General features: G+C 52.6%; 1 protein-coding gene across 2 annotated transcripts in view; it reads left to right on the top strand.

Annotated features, from left to right (window-relative positions):
- Positions 1-6,836: 6,836 nt before the first annotated feature.
- The window catches only part of ARHGEF7 (Rho guanine nucleotide exchange factor 7), a 135,764-nt gene continuing 123,748 nt past the window's right edge, over positions 6,837-18,852 (top strand). The window contains exon 1 of one of the 2 annotated variants that reach the window (XM_042980243.1): positions 6,837-7,273. In XM_042980243.1, the coding sequence (XP_042836177.1) occupies positions 7,109-7,273 (165 nt within the window). In that variant the 5' untranslated portion in view covers positions 6,837-7,108. The remainder of the gene's footprint in view (positions 7,274-18,852) is intronic. The other variant, XM_042980209.1, reaches the window with a different exon arrangement.

Raw genomic sequence — 18,852 nt, forward strand, 5'->3', positions numbered from 1 at the left:
GTCTTTGCGGATGTAATCAAGTTAAGATGAGGTCATTCTGGAGTAGGATGGGCCCTGATCCAGGGTCTGGTGTCCTTATGAACAGGGAAATTTGGGTACTGGCAGAAAGGAAGACAAGGCCATGTGAAGGCAGACACAGAGATTGAAGCAATGCACCTGTAAGCTGAGGAAGGCATGTCAAGGGTTGCCAGCCACCCCTGGGGGTCTGGGAGAAAGGCCTGGAACAAATTCTCCTGCCACCTCAGAAGGAACTGACCCTCTCTCCTCCCCTCTCCCGTCCCCCTTGATCTCAGACTTCTGGCCTCCAGACTGAGAGAGAAATGTCTGTGGCATACAAGTCCCCCAGGTGGTGGTGCTGTGTTAGGTCAGCACAGGAAGCTACTACAGGGCCCCAGAGGGACCCAACCTCAGCTCCTACTGTGGCCCCCACCCACTAGTGTACCTTTTATCATAGACTTCCTCCCTCACTGCCTCATCTTCCCCACTTTCTCCTTTGTGTTTCTCGTCACCAACCCCCAAAAACGCCTCCTGCACTGAGGCCCGGTCTCCGAGTCTGCATTTGGGTTTAAAAAGTAGGTTTAAAAAGTGACCTTGGGAAGCAGACAACACACAGGCAGGGAATCTACACTCACGTCTCTCACCAGCCAGACTGCCCAGCCACAGATGCTGTGTCAGGCAGGGTTCTGCAGACAAACACAACCAATAGGACATGTGTAAAGAGATTTATAGTGAGAATTGGCTCATATGATTATGGAGGCTGGGGAGTCTGATCTGCAGGGTGGGCCTGCAGGCTGGACACCCAGGTGGAATCCATGTTCCAGTTCAAAGGCATCTGCTGAAGAAATCTCCCTTAACTCAGGGGAGAAGGTTGGTATTTGTGGTCTACTGAGGCCTTCGACTGATTGGGCGAGGCCCACCCACACTGGGGGAGAGCAATCTGCTTTACTCTACTCAGTCCACCGAGTAAAGTATTAATCTCAAGGATTAATACTGAGACTCAAGTATTAATCTCAGCCAAAAGCACCTAGAATCATGTTTGACCAAGTATTTGGGCACTCTGTGGCCCAGTTGAGTTGGCACATAACTGTCACAGATGTTTTCGTGGGTGTCACATGATGGGCTGCTAACTCCTCCCTCCTCTTCTGGCCCTCACCACGATCATGCTCCCACCTGTGCTGAATGGAATGCAGAGCAGGTGCAAAGGAAGTGTTAGTTTATGAAACAACTCTCATGCCTGAAGGGTGTGGAGCGATGGCAAGTGTAAAGGCTGTGGGGTCAGCTGACTCTCGCTCACTGCCTAAGAAGCTCACCAGCTGAAGCCTCCACGGCAGGTGTGTGGAATCATCCACCCCCTGTAGTGAGGAGGTTCAGCTCTCGGTGTAGATATGGCCAGTTTGCAAAGCAGTGGAGCTCACCATGTGGGCAGGCCTCCTTGGCTGAGTCCAGGGCTGGGCTGGGGGGAAAGAGCCCCTGAAACCTGGAAGGGGGGCACTGGGTAGAGATCTTGAGAGACTTGGACTCCTGGTTCCCTGGCTCTCCAAGCCAAGAGAAATGGTCCTTCTCCTTTGCTAGGGATGCACAGCCTTCCATTGCCTGGGGATGTGCAAATGCCCTGTGGTGTGGGGTGTGGGCCGTCGCCGCTCAAGGCCTCTAGACCAACAGCTGGGTGAGCCTCAGCAGGCCTGGAGGGCATACCACAGTGGCTGCAGGAGGAAGGCCCATTCATCAGAGGAGCCTCGGGCGTATGCTGAAGCCACCACTCATCTGACAGTGGGTCGCTGGACAGGGTGGGAGAGGCAAATGAGGCTGAGAGTCTGGCCTACAATGGTGCTCCTATCTCAGGACTAACATCCTGGTGCTCAGAGGCAGGCCTTAGTCCCCTCAGGGATGGCTCCTTCGGCTGGGCCTCAGTGAGGGGGCAGCCTGGGCAGGGTGGAGGGTCTGAGAGAGGGTGGGCGGCTGTGAAAGGGCCCATGCTGGAGCACCAGAGAGCGCTCTTCTCTACAGCAGCTGGAGTGCCCTAGCGAGGGGTGTCCAGAAGACATTCTGGGTTCGGGGTGAAAGGCAGTGGCCCCGGAAGGTGCGCTGAGTGACAGGGAGCTGGCACTGTAGCCATCCACCCTGCTGGGCGCAGTGGCTCAGGGCCGGGCACGAGCTGGTCTGCAGGGCCCAGGTGAGCTGCTTGACACAAATGGCCCAGACCTCCAAGTCACCTGCCTCCACTGGCCGGGTTCCCAATGCCACTCAGCTTGTACCTGCGACATTGCTAATTTGGTGTGAACCACAAAAGGACACATGGGCCTCTGCCACGGTACAGCCCAGCCCCAGAGCAGGCTGCAGGACAGGGGAGAAGCTCTGTAGTCAGTGAAGCTTCGAGCCTGTCCCCTGTCTTCTGCTTCAGGTGCTTGGTTGGTGGTGGGCAGCAGGGCCCTGGTCCGGGAGCCTGGGAAGGGCGGGTGGGATGGGTGGAGGGGAGGCGGAGGGGTGCCGTGTGTCTCGAGTCCTAGGTTGGTCTCCGGCGGGCGGCCACTGGCACCTGTAGTTCTGCAGCACCCCCCTCCCCCGCCCCAGCACCTGTACAAGAGGCCGTGGCCAGCACAGCTGTGGTGACAGAGACAGAGCTGTGCAGGGGACCTGCGGCGTGGGCTCCCTCTCACCAGCGCTCCCTAGCTGCCCACGGTCGAGGAGGATTCCAACCCGCTAATTGTTAACACCCACTGCTTGGTGGCCACATTGATGACATCGGGGCCCTGTAGTCCTGGAGGGAGAGGCAGTTCACCTCACCGGCTGGGCCTAGCAGGAAGCCCGCTTGCTGGTGACTTCCGGCCAGGTAGCGGTCTGTCCTTCAAGATGCGGCATGTACGTGGGACCAGTGGCTCCTATGAGGTGCGTCCCCAGTGTCTGAGAAGCAGTTCCCGCACTGAGAGGCACAAGCAGCATTGGCACTGCTTCCTGCCACTGCCAGTGGTCCACGCAGGGCCTGTGTGCTTCCTGCCCCGACAGCTGGAGGCTCTGCTGAGCTGGGGGCCGCTCCCCGGGGGAGACCCGCAATCACGGGAGTCGGGGGTAGAGGGACAAGTCTTAGCCCGATGGCGCCCCTGTCAGAGGACTCCGAGACCTGCCCCACGTGGCTTCTCAGAGGCCCCCAGGGGAGCTGCCCCGCCCCCTTTCACACCTCTGATTCTCAATTTTTGTCCCCTCTTACCCCATTTGACTCTCCCTTTCTTCATTTGTTCTTTCTGGGACTGCGTCCCAAACACATTGCTTGTTCCCAGTTGTTGGCTCGGGACCTGTTTCTGGGGGATCCCAAACTGGGCTAAGTTTCTGGTTGACGTCACGTTTCATAAAACACTGTATTGGTAAAATGTCTTCCAATCCTGAGCAATTTTCAGCTATGTATGTTTACAAACTCTTTTTTCCTGCCTCATGCCCTCAGCGTTTAGCATTTGAGCATATTTATACCAAATAAATAGGACACTGCTTGATAAAATGAATGCCTTCAAGAACATACTTAACAGTAGCTCCAATGAGCTGCTCCTTAGTACATTTTTCACTGTAGATGTTGGTCTAGTTCAATAAAAGCACCCCCACAGGGAGTGATCGCTGTAACTGCTAGGTCGACAGTCATCTGCCTGTCCAGCTTCAGGTTGGGGTGGAGTTTACCTTGTTTGTAGGACCATCCTCCAAGCAGCAACAAGCTAAGCGGCTGAATCAGCACAGTTCAGCAGAGCTCGGGGGAATCACCGATGGCAGCTGTCTGGGGGCCCGCCCCAGCAGCGACAGGGATGTGGCACTGAGGCCTTAACAGGGAGCCAAGCGGGACGTGAAGCTGCAACCCTGTCGTGGGAAATGAGGCCGCCGGAGGCCACGCGCCTGCATTGAGAGCTGTTCCACATTTTTCTGAGGTGAGTCAAAGGGCATCCGCAGACAGGACTCAAATCCTCTGTTGACAACGGCCTGGCTCCGACCCAATAGAACGGTGAGTTCTTCCCCATGGCTCATGCCTTCTGTAATAGGAACTTGGAAAACTGGAAAGTTTAACCATATGCCCACCTTGGATACTAAAGTCGGTCGGGTAAACACCTAAAAACACCTAGCTGTGAACAGTGTTACTTTCTAGAATGAATCCCTTCCAAATAAAGTTTTTTGAAATTAATGTGCATCCAAGGTAAAAGAATGCTACTAGTAGTCACAAAGCATTGAAATGTTCAGGGACTTCTTTTTTTTTTATTAAAAAAATTTTTTTTATGTTTATTCACTTTTGAAAGACAGAGAACAAGCAGTGTTGGGGTGGGAACACAGAATCTGAAGCAGGCTCTAGGCTCTGAGCTGTCAGCACAGAGCCCGTCGCGGGGCTTGAACTCACAAACCGCAAGATCATGGCCTGAGCCAAAATCAGATGCTCAACCAACTGAGCCACCCAGGCACCCACATTTTTAAAATTTTTAAATGTTTCTTTCTTTATTTTGAGAGAGACAGAGAGAGCATGAACAGGGGAGGGGAGAGGCAGAGAGAGAGAGAGAGAGAGAGAGAGAGAGAGAGAGAGAGAGAGAATCCCAAGCAGGCTCTGAGCTAGCACTGCAGGGCCCAACACAGGGCTCAAACCTACAAACTGTGAGATCATGATTTGAGCCGAAACCAAGAGTTGGACACTTAACTGGCTGAGCCACCCAGCGCCCCTGAAATGGTCAGAGACTGCTAAGATTAGTTATGGTAGGTGGCCTGTGGGCCTCCCTCCTGACGGTAATTGACTGTCCAGTGATTGGTCACCTCAGGCCGCTCACTAGAGCTGCCTTTCTTTGGGGTCATTTGATTGAGTCAAATTCTTACTCTTGTTTACCAGATTGTAAGCACCAGACCTAATCTGAATATAATAATAGAATCTGAAATTGTAATGGCTGTATTCTGATTTCTTCAATTCAGCAGTAATGAGCATAAACAGAAATCTCAGTGAAAAACTACCCTTAGGTCAATACCCTTCTGTTGATCAAGGGTCTTTGGGCACAAACCTTAATGGAAGTCTTAACTGCTCTGTTCCCTAGAAAGCATAGAGAAGTAGTCTGGAAAGCTGGTTATGTGTTGGTCCTGGAGACCCACAGTCCAGGCTTCAGTCGCTTTTCCACCACCTGGGTGTGTGACCGTGGGAACAAGGGGATAGACTTGGTAAGACTGTGATAGTGATGGTGTGATGCAACACAGGGAGGGAGTTCCGGCAGAGATGGGTGAGCTCCAGAAGTGGTAGCTATGACCAAGTATGTGGCCCTCGTGTCTAGACTCCATGCTGTCCTTTCCATGACTGTGTGTTTGCATTTGAGAAGAAAATGTAACTGCTTAACTCAAAGCTGGAAATAGCTGCAATTCATGATTGACACAGAAGTATGCCGGATGAAGGCAGAGGAAAAGGGAGTTAAGCTTCTATTTTTTAAAAAAATTTTAAATGCTTATTTATTTTTGAGAGAGAGAGAGAGAGAGAGAGAGCGAGCGAAAGTAGGGAAGGGGCAGAGAGAGGGAGACACAGAATCTGAAGCAGGTTCCAGGCTCTGAGCTGTCAGCACAGAGCCCCATGCCGGGCTCCAACTCCTGAACTGTGAGATCATGACCTGTGCGGAAGTCAGAGGCTTAACTGACTGAGCCACCCAGGCACCCCTTAAGCCTCTATTTTTTTTAAAGTTTTATATGGCTTCTAGCTTTTGTCATTAACTGGACTAAATACGTGCCTGGCATACCGTCAGCTCTCTGTAGGTGACTACTAAGCTGTTGTAAACTGCCACAGGCCACCATGCAAGCCAGCAGGGAAAGCACTTGGGGGCTGTGGAGGGAGTAAAGGGACACATGTGTTCAAGGGACTCTCCTTTACACAGTGCTCTTGTAAGAAGGGGCTCTCTTCCTTGGTTAGATGCATGTGTCAATGTCATTCCATGTTCGGAGAAGCTTGTTCATTGCGGGACACTTGGAAGTCGAGTTCTTCAAGTCCGGCCTGCGCATTGCCAGGGCCATTGCCAACCGACCATGTTCTGCCCAAGTGCGATGGGGGCTGAGAGGTCGGTTTGGTTGGGGCCGTTCTCCGTCCTTCCTTCCCCATCGTCGTCACCGACACAGACCCAGTTCAGGCTCTGCTGCTTTCCTGATACCCATGGTTTCTGAAACGTCACCATCAGTTAAAGTGGAGTCGCTCCAAGGTTTCTGGTCCTGCAGAGCGGGCCGGCCTGGCGGGTGGGGAGGTCACGCGCTGGAGCTGGCCTCCCGGCAGGGGGCACACCTGACACCCGCGCGGCACGCTGGGGGTTGGGGTGCGGGCGTCCACGTCCCCAAGGATCTCAGCAGCGCCGGGGAAATCAATTCCTCCCCGAATTAGGCCCATCTGCTCACAGATTTAATGATGATTTGTGTTCTGTAATTGCTGGCTTGCAAAGTGGCGGGGAGAAGCAAACGTCTCGTTTTCAGCACCCCCCACCCCCCACCCCCGCCCGAAATAAAACTGGCAAAAATCAAAAGAGCATTCTGGGAAGCACTTAATAGTTGCAACGCTGGTGAATTCAGAAAATCAATGACGGGCTCCTAGCCCTCTGAGGAGGGGCCGGCGCGAGGGCAGCGCCGCGCGCTCCGGCGTCCGCGGGGCGTGCGCGGGGGCCCGCGGGGCGCAAACGGTTAAGGCGGCCGGCGCCTCCGGAGGTCACGGCGGCGCAGGTGGGCGCGCACGGCCGGGCCGGGGCGGGGGCGCGCGGCGGGGCGCACGGCGGGCCCGAGCGCGGGGTGCGTGTGCGGCCGGCCGGCGCGGGGCTGCTCTAGCGCCGCGTCTTTTCTTCTCCTCGCGGTGATGTCATCGGCGGCGGCGGCTGGGAGCCGGGAGGCGGCGGCGGGGGCGGCGCCGGGCGGCCGCCGCAGGTTCATGTGCATCTAATGAAAAGGCACTTGACAGTCGGCCAGGACGCACGCGAGGGAGCGCGAGCCGGCCGGACCGCGGCGCCGCCCGAGCCAATCGCGGGGCCGGCCTCTCCATGGGCGAGCCGGAGGGGGCGGGGGGCGCAGCCGGCCGGGCCGCGGCCGCTCCGAGGTGAACGGCGCCCAGACGGGCTCGCGGCGCGGGGAGGCCGGGCGCGCCGCCGCTATGAATTCCGCCGAGCAGACCGTTACGTGGCTCATCACCTTGGGGGTGCTGGAGTCGCCCAAGAAAACCATCTCGGACCCGGAGGGCTTCCTGCAGGCGTCTCTGAAGGATGGGGTGGTCCTCTGCAGGCTGCTGGAGCGCCTGCTCCCCGGGACCATCGAGAAAGTAAGTGCCGCCCCGGCCCGCGCCCCCACGGCGCACAGGCCCGGGCGGCGGGCGCCCCGCCTCGTTCCCGCCGCGGCCCGGGATGCGCGGAGACGTGCGGGCGGGGGGTCGCAGGCGCCGGCACCTGGCGGCCGCGCGGGGCGCGGAGGAGCCCACGCGCCTCCTTTGTGCGCGGACCCGGGAACGCGGCCCGCGCGGGGGGCGCGCAGGCGGCGCGAGGCCCGGGCGGCGGGAGCTGGGGGCGCCATTGTGTGCGCTGCGGCGGGGCCCGGGGTGGGGGTGTGGGGGTGGCCCGGCCGTGTCCGAGGGGACCGGCCCCGGGGAGGCCGCAGGGAAGGGGAGCGGCGGCTCCGCTCCGCCCCAAGGTGGAGTCGCCCCTGTCGGTGACCCGAGCGGAGAGCCGCGCTCCAGCGCCGCGCACAGCCTCCTCGAGGCTTTGTTTGAACAGTTTTTGTTGGTGGTATCGTAGGAGAGTTTCACCTCTGCTTAGTCGACCAATTGTTGGGCGTTTTTCAAAGGCATTGATCGATAGCCGATGGCCGGGCTGTAAGATGACCGACTGCCCTCCCCGCCAGAGAATTCCTCGTGTCTCCAAGCCCCGAGGATGGCCGACCCCACGAAGCCAAGGCACTCTCCGCGGCTGGCTTAAAATTCTCGATTTCATTTTCGGGTCCGTGCCTGATTCTGAGCACAATCGCCGGGCCCACAGACCCTGCCTGCTTCTGTGTTGGTGGCCGGTGGTTTCCCCGGGGCGGGGGTGTGAACCCTGACCCGCATCTCTGCCAGTGATTAAAGTTTGCTTTCCTCCCACACAGGCTGACAAAGCCGGGGCCGGGGGTAGAAGTGCTTTTAAAAACGATGTGACCCTGTGTTTCAAAAACACTGCAATTTTATCCTTTTTTCTTTCTTTCTTTCTTTCTTTCTTTCTTTCTTTCTTTCTTTCTTTCTTTTTCTTTCTTTCTTTCTTTCTTTCTTGTCAGCGTAGAATCTTAAGCTCAAACAGTTACTTAAAAGGTGTTAAGTGTAGAAGCTGAAGCACACCGTAGTTAGGAATAAACTGTTTAATTTTTTAAACGGGGTTGTTTTAGCCCTAACGTACAGTGACGATTTGCTAATCAAATGTGAATTAGGTCACTTGAAAAAGTAAAACGTTTAATCTTACAAGTTTGTGCATGTTTTGGTGCTGCATTTTAAAGGTCAGAAAAGGTTTTGTTTCATATGAATTTGCATGCCTGCTAGTTTTAGGTATTTTTTCTTACTTAGAACGTATGTATGAAAACAGAATCTGGATGAGGCTGAAGGGCTGTCTGCCTGGCCAGGAAATAAAAACGTTGCTTGTAAACCAACCTGATGTCACAATAAAATTATGGTTTAAGACAGGATTAAGGAGCAGAATCTAACTTTCAAGGCCCTCGGAACAGTTTGTTGTCATCTGGATCCGAGGACCTATGGTAATAAAAGTCAGATGTTGGAAAGCAGTGCAAATGCATGCTAAGTTCACCAACACAGGCTTCTATAAAACGTTGTTCCGTGACTAAGAGTGAAGTTTTAGGAAACTCCCTGCGCTGTCTGGATAAAATCATGTCACTATCGAAGCGTGCTATTTGGCATATTAGCTGCATTCATGTGATTGGCAGACTTGAATAATCATTTTCTTTTACATTCTCCAAAGGTTTTCTTTCCAAACTGTAGCACTCCTTCCATCCCTAAAACAAAGAGAGGAAATGTTTAGCTTGTGGGAGCTGGACTGAAGCCCAACATGTTCTGCAACCAGGGTCCCCCAGAAATGTACTCTGCTGCCACTGTCCTTCCCTACCACCGACCCCCCTGTGGCCCCAACTGGTTGGTTTTCTGCTGACACTGCCAGAATGCAAGTGGCACAAATTAGAGACAGCACTACCGGTTCTGTGTGGTTCAAAGGTAGGTTTTTGGAGTAAAATATTAGCCAGTCTCTGCCTCTAAAAACCACACGTTTCCGCGTTTCCCGAGCTTTCCTGTCTCTTTAGCAGAGGCATTGATTTGGGCTCCCACGCCGCATAGTGCGAGCCACAAGGCAGACGTGTGCGACAGCTCTCACTTGGCCCTGCGGACGTCGGTCTGGGGACGGGTTTCTTTTACACAGGAGCGTTTGGAAACTTCACCGAACGTTCATGTGGAACCCAAAGAGATTTAACTTTACCCTAGTTGGCCACCTGAACACGCTGGCAGCTGGGTAGGGTGCTGGAAGCAGCATGCCACGTGTGCAGATCCACGACTCAAAATGGACCGTTAGGCTGGGGAAAGCGCAGAGGTGGCTCGGGTTTCCCACATGCCTTTGGTCGAGAAGACACGTGCCGGTGTGTTCCTTGTATTCTGTTATTTGTTCTAGTTGGAGCCAGTGAAAAGGTGGAGAACCACGGGGACTCTCAGACTGTAGACGTTTTCGCCCAGGTTCCCCTGGATGCAGGCTGCCCTTTTCAAGGCGGGGGTGGGGGCGGGGATCATACACCTCCGTGAGCAGCTCAGAAAAGAGACACTTTTCATTATCGCCTGCCGTCGGGGAGACAGAGTGGGGATTACGCGGTTTCCTGGACCTTCGTGTGTGAGGCACTTCCGCTTTGATTTTCTCCAGCAATGGCCCTGGTGTTTTGCTGGCCTGCTCACCCTTCCTGGGATGGGAGCGGGCAGAGGCCCCGAATCCAGGGGCCCCTGCCACCCTGAGCTCATGAACTCACACTTGAAGCACCTCTGGACTGTTTAGTCACAGGGGTGAAATGAAGATTCAGACGTTCTAGAAGGAGGAGCACCTTTAATGAGCACACAGAAGTGGCAGGGGTCATGAAATGCTGCTTCAGTTTTCCTTGTTGGTGCGGCCCACGGAGCTGCTGGATCCAGCGTGAGAATCTCCTGGAGCCTGGTTCTGTCTTCCCCAAGCCAGGAGAACAGAACACACTGGAATCGGTAAAGTGCTTCCCTGGGGACGCTCCCATTAATCCACATTTGTGGATCACAGTTGAGAAAGTCCTGCTACCCTTCTGGCCTTGCTGGATGTCCTGGGCGTGCATGTGAGTTGAGATGGGGTTAAGCTGCTGGGCTGGGTTCCTGTGTCCTGGGGCGGTGACAGAGCCCCACCCCTGGCTGGCTGCACTGAAGACGTTCTCTCCCAGGCCTGGAGGTGCAGGCCTGGGATAGGGGTATGGGCCGGGGATTGGGGTGCAGGCCTGGGACTGGGGTACGGGCTGGGCCGTGCTCACTCTGAAGGTGCTGGGGAAGGGGGACCCGCACATGCCCAGAGTCCCCATGAAGTTCCCCCAGTCTCTGCTGTGCCCAGACCTCCCCTTTTATGAGGACACCGTCCCTGGATTAGGGCCACCCGACCCCTGTATGACCTCAACTTAACCAATTACATCTGCAGCAACCCTGTTTCCGAATAAGGTCACGTCCTGTGGTTCTGGGGGTCAGGGCTTGGACATACACATTTTGGGGGACACAACCCAACACATAACAGGTTACATAATGAATTTGAATCCAGTCAACTTATTGAGTACATACCTGCTTGGAGGATGCCAGGTGCTACGGGAGATAAAAAGAGTAACTGTTCTTAGAGGTTTTAGTGCAGGAGAAAACTGTCAAAACAGGAGCAGTGTGAGGAAATAAAGTCAGCTATGGAGGAAAAGGAACAGGAATTAAGGGGTTCCAGGCAACCAGCGTCTGAGCAGGCCAGCCTCTGATGATTTTCCTGACACGTTGATTAGAACATGGTTTGTGTTTCCTCAGACTATCCTCGGGCAGCCCTTAGCTGGTCCTCTGCAGGCTTGCGGGCAATCAGCGAGTTTGGATATAACATAGAAGAAAAAGTTGCTTTTTCCTGGTTGATTTGTGGCTTGCGTTTCTGGTCAGTCCTAGGATTTCTGGGGCCGGTTGCAGGAGAGAAGTGAGGTGTCAGTGGCCCCTGGACAGCGGCTCTGAGGGCCCACCGTGAGCAGCTCGCGCTGAGGATGAGGTCAGCGATGGCAGTGTGGTGTGATGGCGAGGGTCTCGCTCACACCGGGTCAAGACTCGGAGGCCCATGCCCCGCAGCTGTTGGTACATACTTGGCGGTCTCGTGGGAAAGCATTCTGAGAGAAGTCTCAGGGCACGTTACATCCCGACTGTGTGTTTCGGGAGACTTCTTTAAACTTTGCAAACTGAGCAAATTCCTTGTAATGAAACGAAGCTTTCAGAGGAGTTAAAATGTAATGACAAACATCTGCTTTTGAAGCATATGATTTTGAAGTCTTGTCTCAGCCCTGCACGAGGGGGATTCATGTTGGGGGTTTCAGGCCCCAAGGAGGGGGATGCCCACTGCATTTGCTGGCTGATTCGCAGTCAGGCAGCCTCCCAGCAGTTTAGATGGGGGACGCCCAGAGTGGCTCGCTTTAGCGAGTGTGCTGGCGCCGTGCGTGGTGTGCTTGCTCCGGCAGGTGTGACGTGGGGGTGTGTGGGGGGGGGCAAGAGGGCCTTCCCCACGGGCAGCTGCCCCTTGTCCTCCAGCAGAGTCTGGCGGTGGTGCTGTCCCAAGACCTCATTCTATTAATAGAAGCAATGCCCGCGGTGGCTTCCTTTCCCGGTTCCCTTAAGCACTGCCCGCCTGTGTCCGTGTCTTTTACAGAAATAGCGCGTGCCCCAGGTTGCAGGCAGCGTGCCGAGCACCATCGCCCCCATCTCCCAGGTGAGAACACTGAGACCCAGCAGTGCCTCATGCCGTGCCCACGTCGCCCAGTTAGAGCCCCGGGGGCAGAAGAGCCCAGGTGTGCCTGCCGTCCGGGCTGGGCCTGCTCACGTGCGCTAGATCAGGAGGACGTAAGCAGTCCCTGCCTTCAGGAGTTACAGATCAGCTCAGGACACCAGACTGACAATGTGAGTGACCACAGTTACAGGACAGACTCCAGGGTTACATCGTGGGCACAGACTGCCATTCAGCAGGGGTCCCAAGAGGGAAGGGGAGGCCGTCACGATGTGAGCCACGTGCCTGCCTGGTTATCTGGGGGCTCAGAAATAGCTGGAAGCAGGACAGGTAGCTCTAGAGAGTGTTGTGCTCGGGCTGTGACCCTGGTCGGGACGCTCCTCTGCCCCTTTTCCCTCCTCTCTCCTGGAGGACACCCCTGAGGAGTCTGGTGAACTGTTGCTCTGACATCGGATCGTCCTCTGGGGGACTCGAGGGCCTTCCTGACTCTGCGCTTACTGGTGTCCATCTGTGCTAAGATGTAGAACAGTGTGCTGTCCGTGTACGTACATACATGTGCACGTGTCTAATAGTTCTCGAGAGGTTTTGCTCTGGTCTTGAACTGGAGCTGCCCACGTGTTTGTCATTGTCGGTAGAAGGTGGCAGAAGCCCACCATCCTCTGGGCACCCAACTCTGTCATGGCGGTGCCACCGGCTGGGGCAACCGGTTGTCCCCAAGACCTACTGGTTCCCTCCCATAGCCACCCTAAGAAGGGGCGGTCCCCATATATGCTCCAGAGTCACCCAGTTGCTGTGTGACGTGTGGCAACTTCTCCAACTTCTCTGAGTCTCAGTTTCTTCCTAAAAAATGAGATTAATGATCCCCCCCGCCCCCTGGAGGGAATGGCCTCTTGGGGCAGAAGGGTTGCTAAGAGGGTAAATGGGTAGCCCTGAGGGGTTTCTTGTGTTGTTGGGCACAGAGTAGGGTCCTCAGGACACAGAAGTTGTTATTATTTTATGGACTGACCCTGGAAACTTTCTCTGCTGGGAAAACTCCAAGCCAGGATTTGAACCTCAAGGCCAACGCCAATCCAGGAATACTTCCTTATTCTCACAACCAGCTGGAATCTTGCAACTCCAGGGGGCTGGTGGCCCCTCCCTTCCCACCCTGGCAGACCACCACTGTCTGGGTCGGCGGGACCACTGAGTTTGGCTTCCAGGACCCTCTGCTCAGCGCCAGGCCCCCAGCAGCTGCAGAGCACACACAGCTGCTGGAGGGCTGAGCCGGCGGGCTCGGGTTTCACATTTGTAGAGTTTCATGCATGGGAAGGGCGTCCGCAGAGGGAGGGTGTTGGGGCTGGCCCTGGGCCCTGGGTGTGACATCTGACCTTTTCCTCCATCAGTTCTACCCAGTTAGGTTAGGAGAATGCATTTCCTGATGTTTTCACATTTCTAACTTTAGCTCTGAATTTTAAAAGTTCTATGAACCAGACTGGTCGTTCTCAGCCCTATTTTTGTAGACAGTGCTGTGTCTGCTGTAGTCTAAGGGCCAAGGAGCAAGGTGGGGATGTTTAAATGGGATGTGTGGAAGTACGTTTCAAACACATATGTCACAATTATTTAAACCACTGTAGTTTTGGGTTCCTACTATGTGTGTGCTACTGTCCACATCATACAGAAACACATGCACACACATGCACCTGTTCCATATCACCTTTTTAGGCAGGTCATAAGGGAAACCATGGGGTCTTAAGTGTAGCGCATTTGTGAATTCTCAGTGTGAAGGAATTCTCAAGAGGTTATCCAACCCAAACTCATCATTTTACAGATGGGTTAACTGAAGATAGCTGCATACGGTTGTGTAAGGTTGTGCACTGCACAGTCTAGGGAAGGTCACTCATAGTGTACATGAATGGTGTCTTAAGACTGTGCTGGGCAGGGGCTCTGGGGCAATGATGCATAGAAGTCAGCCTCCACAGAGGTCAGCGTCCTCAGAGGTCAGCCTCCTAGGGTACAAGGCAAATTAGAGATGGGTTGTGGTAGATTACAGAAGTGGCCCCAGCTCTTCACTCCCCTTAGACCTGCCTTCAAAGAGGGAGCCTGTTTTCTCACTTCTTGAGTCTGAGGCTGGCCTCGACTCGTGTTGGCCAATGGGATGTGGCGGAAGTGACAGGTGTTAGTACTGGCTGAGGCTTCAAGAGGTTTTGCGTGTTTCTGCACTCTCTCAGACCTGCGTCTACTCTGAGGACAGGCCCAGGCCCTGGATGCTGAGGGATTGGAGAGCACGTGGCAGAGAGCTTGACTGTCCCTGCTGAGGCCTCCTGGACTCCCCTCCTGCCTGCTCACACCGGAGAGAGCCGCGCGCAGATCAGCAGCGCTGCCGCCCAACACAGATGACCACTGCTGCGTGAGCAAGCCCAGTTGTGACCCGAAGGACCGCCCAGCTGACCCGTAGCCCACGGACCAAAGTAGATGCTTCCTTCTGCCCGCCACTGAGATTCCGTGGCTGTTTGTTAATGCAGCCTCACTGTGGCAGTAGATGGCAGGTACAAGGCTAGGGAATGCAGCTATTATTTTGTACGTAATTTTACCTTTTATTACACTTGGAGCAGCTTTTTACAAAGGGTCCATAATACCCCCCCCTTTTTTAATGTTTATTTTTGAGAGAGAGAGACAGTGTGAGCAGGGGAGGGTCAGAGAGAGAGGGAGACACAGAATCAGAAGCAGGCTCCAGGCTCTGAGCTGTCAGCACAGAGCCTGACACGGGGCTCGAACTCACGGACTGTGAGATCATGACCTGGGCCGAAGTCGGATGCTTAACTGACTGAGCCACCCAGGCGCCCCAATAATACCCCTTTTTAAAAATTTTATTTTCGAGAGAGTGAGCATGATTGGGGAGAGGGGCACTGGGAGAGAGAGAATCTCAAGCAGGCTCCATGCTGGGTGTGGAGCCCGATGTGGGGCTCCATACCATGACCCTGGGATCATGACCTGAGCCGAAATCAAGAGTCAGATGCTCAAACCACTGAGCCACCCAGGTGCCCCAATAATATTCTTTTTTTTTTAAAATTATTTTTTAACATTTATTTATTTTTGAGACAGAGAGAGAGCATGGACAGGGGAGGGTCAGAGAAAGAGGGAGACACAGAATCTGAAACAGGCTCCAGGCTCTGAGCCGTCAGCACAGAGCCCGACGTGGGGCTCGAACCCACGGACCGCAAGATCATGACCTGAGCCAAAGTCGGACGTTTAACCGACTGAGCCACCCAATAGTCTTCAAAGAAGGACCAAAAAAAGGGTAGCAACTTAAACCTCTCCAGCTTATATTAAATTGCTTTAGCTTAAGATGGGAATCCACAGTTCCAAGTTTGCTTTGGCTTTGTGTAGTTTCTTACAATGCAGTCTTGTTGTGGCAGGATGATTTTTGTTAGCAACACCTTATTTAAAACAGTCTAGTTCTGGATTATTTGTAAATACTCAGGCCTGTGATGGCCTTTCTCCCTCAATTCTGAGTGACTCACTACTAAGTTCCTGTGCCAAGAAGATGTGTGCCCAACCTATTTCCTGTCCATAAAGTACTTTGTTTACAAGAGATGTTTTAGTACCCATCTGCAGTTAGCAAATTCATTCAGAAGTCTTTTGTCAGGAACACTGGTTTTCTGAAAAAGCCTGTTGCTTTCTGAACGCATGCCAAAAGATGATGACTTTGTTCTTCACGTTAAGGAGGAATGTTACAGTGCTTTTGACAGAGAATTAGGTTCAGAGAAGTATTCCTGGTCCTCATCGCCTCTGCTGGTGCTCCAGGAGGAGTAAGAGACTCTCAGGACATAGAGAGTTTTATTCCAGGCCTTTATTTCTTGAGTCGCCTCATTGTAATCTCTGTGGTGCTGCAGAAATTGCCTTGTTCAGGGAATCATAAACACTGGTGCTGGTAAGGAGATTTCTTCTCGTGGAAGCATGACATTTTCTGGTCAGAGTCTTCCTGTTTGTTAATGCATTTTTGTTTCTGTTGAAAACAAGCACTATAAATAGGATGTGGTCAAATTCTGGACAGATTTGCGATGGAGTGTAAACTTCCAGAAAGTACTGCAGAAGCCATGCTTTTAAGTGACAAGAGACTGGAGTTGAGTGTCTTCCACACTTTATTGACTGATGACAGATGGAGAAGAGTCAGGGTTCACATATCATGCCTCTGACAGAGCAGTTACTCAGACGGAGCCAGAATAGCTGCCACGTTGACGATCTAAAATAGCTGCCATGTTGGCGATCCAAGGTTGATTCTTCAAATGACAATAGTAACTACTTCAGTGGGTGTGAGTCTTGATTATCTGTTTATGAATTGTTAAAATAATAATACGGGAGCGAGCTACTCACCCTACCCATAATTCTTCTGTTGTCTGTAATGAAATGTCTTCCTAGGAAGCTAGAAAAATAAGAGCACTGGATGTTACATGTAAGTGGTGAATCACTAAATTCTCCTGAAGTCATTATTACACTAGATATTAACTAACTTGGACTGAAATGAAATTAAAAGAAATTTAAAAAAGAAAGATAACGGCAAATGCAACTCTAAGTAAGTAGTAGGTGAAAGAAAATAAAGAACTTAATGGGAATCAGTGACAGAAAACAAATTTACTAGAGAAAATCAACAAAACCAAAATCTGGTTCTTTGGGAAAATCAATGAGATTGGTAAGCCTCTTAAACCGGCCAGGAAAATGGCCAATATGAGGAATCACTACGGGTTCCACAGACACTAAAATGACCATAATGGGATAGTATGAACGTTTTTATGCTAGTATATTCTACACTCTAGATGAAATGCATAATTTTCATGGAGGACCTTCCCAGCCCTATATGTATAGAATTCAAACTAGTTAAAAAGCTTCTCATAGAGGGGGCACATGGGGTGCTCAGTCATTTAAGCATCCGACTTCAGCTGGGGTCATGATCTCGTGGTTCATGAGTTCGAGCCCCGTGTCAGCTGTGCTGACAGCTCAAAGCCTGGAGCCTGCTTCGGATTCTGTGTCTCCCTCTCTCTCTGCCCGTCCCCCGCTTGTGCTCTGTCTCTCTCTGTCTCAAAAGTAAGCAAACATTTAAAAAAAAAAAAAAAAAAAAAAAGCTTCTCATAAAGAAAATTCCAGGCCTCATGGGCGAACTTTACCAAAGAATTCAGGACTTCTGTCCAGAATACATAAAGAACTCTCAACACTCAATAATAAGGTCACAAAGAGTCCAACCTGAAAAATGGACAAACGGCTTGAGCAGACGCTTCACGGAAGAAGGTGTGTGAGTGACAGGCACAGGAGAGACGCTGGATGCACTTGGCAGGAGGGACATGCAAACAAGCCACCGCGAGGTGCCGCTGTGCACGTGTTAGAATGGTCAGAATTTAAGCCTGGTTGTACCGCATGTGGATGAGGATGTGGAGGGGCCAGAGCCCCCATCCACTGCTGGTGGGAACCGAAAACGATGTGACTGAGCAGCTTGTCAGTTTCTTGAACTAGTGAACATCCACGAACTGGCTGAGCCATCCCATTTCTAAGTGTTGACTCGGAAATGGAAGTATGCCCTTAGCGTGTCTTGTGCACATGTGTTCATAGCAACTTCATTCATTCATTCATTCATTCATTCATTCATTCTTTGCAACTTTATATTCGGTAGCCACAAACTGAACACAACCCAGATGTCTTTCAACTGGTGAATGGATAAAGTGTGGTATATCCACGGAATACTAAGCAATAAAAGTGACTACTCTGTGACAGGAATGAAAATTATGCTGAGGAAAGAAGCTAAAGTACACATGGTACTTTGCGAACATAAAATTCTAGAAAATGCGGCGTGGTCTACAGTGACAGGCACATCAGTGCTGGCTTAGGGATGCTTCATGGGGCACAAGGAGACTTTTGGGGGTGAGGGGGCGTTCGTCTTGATTCTGGTGATTGTTTCACAAGGGTACACGTGTCAAAACTTGTCAAATTGTACACTTCAAATATGCGCATAGCACGTCTGTTACGTCCCAGTAAGTCTTACGCGGCAGTATTCACTCTGCGGGTGATTAAGATTTTGTTGTGCGTACTGGAGCTTTAGTTCATTTTACCAGCAGTCCCTTACTTTTGAACCTAATTGTGAACCCAGAAAACATGTATGGAATTTCAATGTATAACGGTGTAAATAGTGAACTTACATTTTATGTGGGTGGGGGGAAGGGATTCGCTGCCAGACCTCATTTATTCACGTGTTTGTTTTCTCATCAGATCCTTACTGGGTATCTATTACACAGATTATGCTGGGCTCTGGAGATTTAATGATTAGCCAAAATACACTCGCATACTGTCCCGTGGGGAGAGCATTAAAGACGTCGTATGAATTTGTTTTACAGATTGAGACATGTGCTCTGGGGGTGAGGAACGGGTTTTAGCAGAGGGACCTGGTTTCCACTTGGCAGGTGGGTCAGGTCACGTCTTGGGGAAGGCTCTTCTTCTGGAAGCGCTACTTGAGTTGCATGTTGATGGACCAGTGCACTGTTAATTAGAGAGGGGAACAGGGAAAGTTTGTGATGTTTTCAAGGGAACTCTTGGTTGGGTGCGGATTTGGAAAACAATATTCCAGGCACAGTGTGGAAACAGACTGGATGTGGCCTGGGGAGGTGGTTATTAAGCTCTCAGCCTCGCCCGGCTGAGAGCTGCTGGGAACTGGGTCTGGGATGGGGTTGGGGAGACCGCTCCCGGGGTGCTGGCCACACACAGGGTAGATGGGGTGTCCCGGTGTGAGAGGGGGCCCGGGGGCTGCCTGAGGCTCGGTATCAGGTCTGGAAGGGATGCTGTGGTGAGTGTGAGGAGTCAGGGCTCAGACAGGATGCTGGGCTGTAAGATAAATTTGGGAGTCACCCAAGAG

This window comes from Panthera tigris, chromosome A1 (genome assembly GCF_018350195.1).
Source record: "Panthera tigris isolate Pti1 chromosome A1, P.tigris_Pti1_mat1.1, whole genome shotgun sequence".
NCBI classification, from domain to species: Eukaryota; Metazoa; Chordata; class Mammalia; order Carnivora; family Felidae; genus Panthera; species Panthera tigris.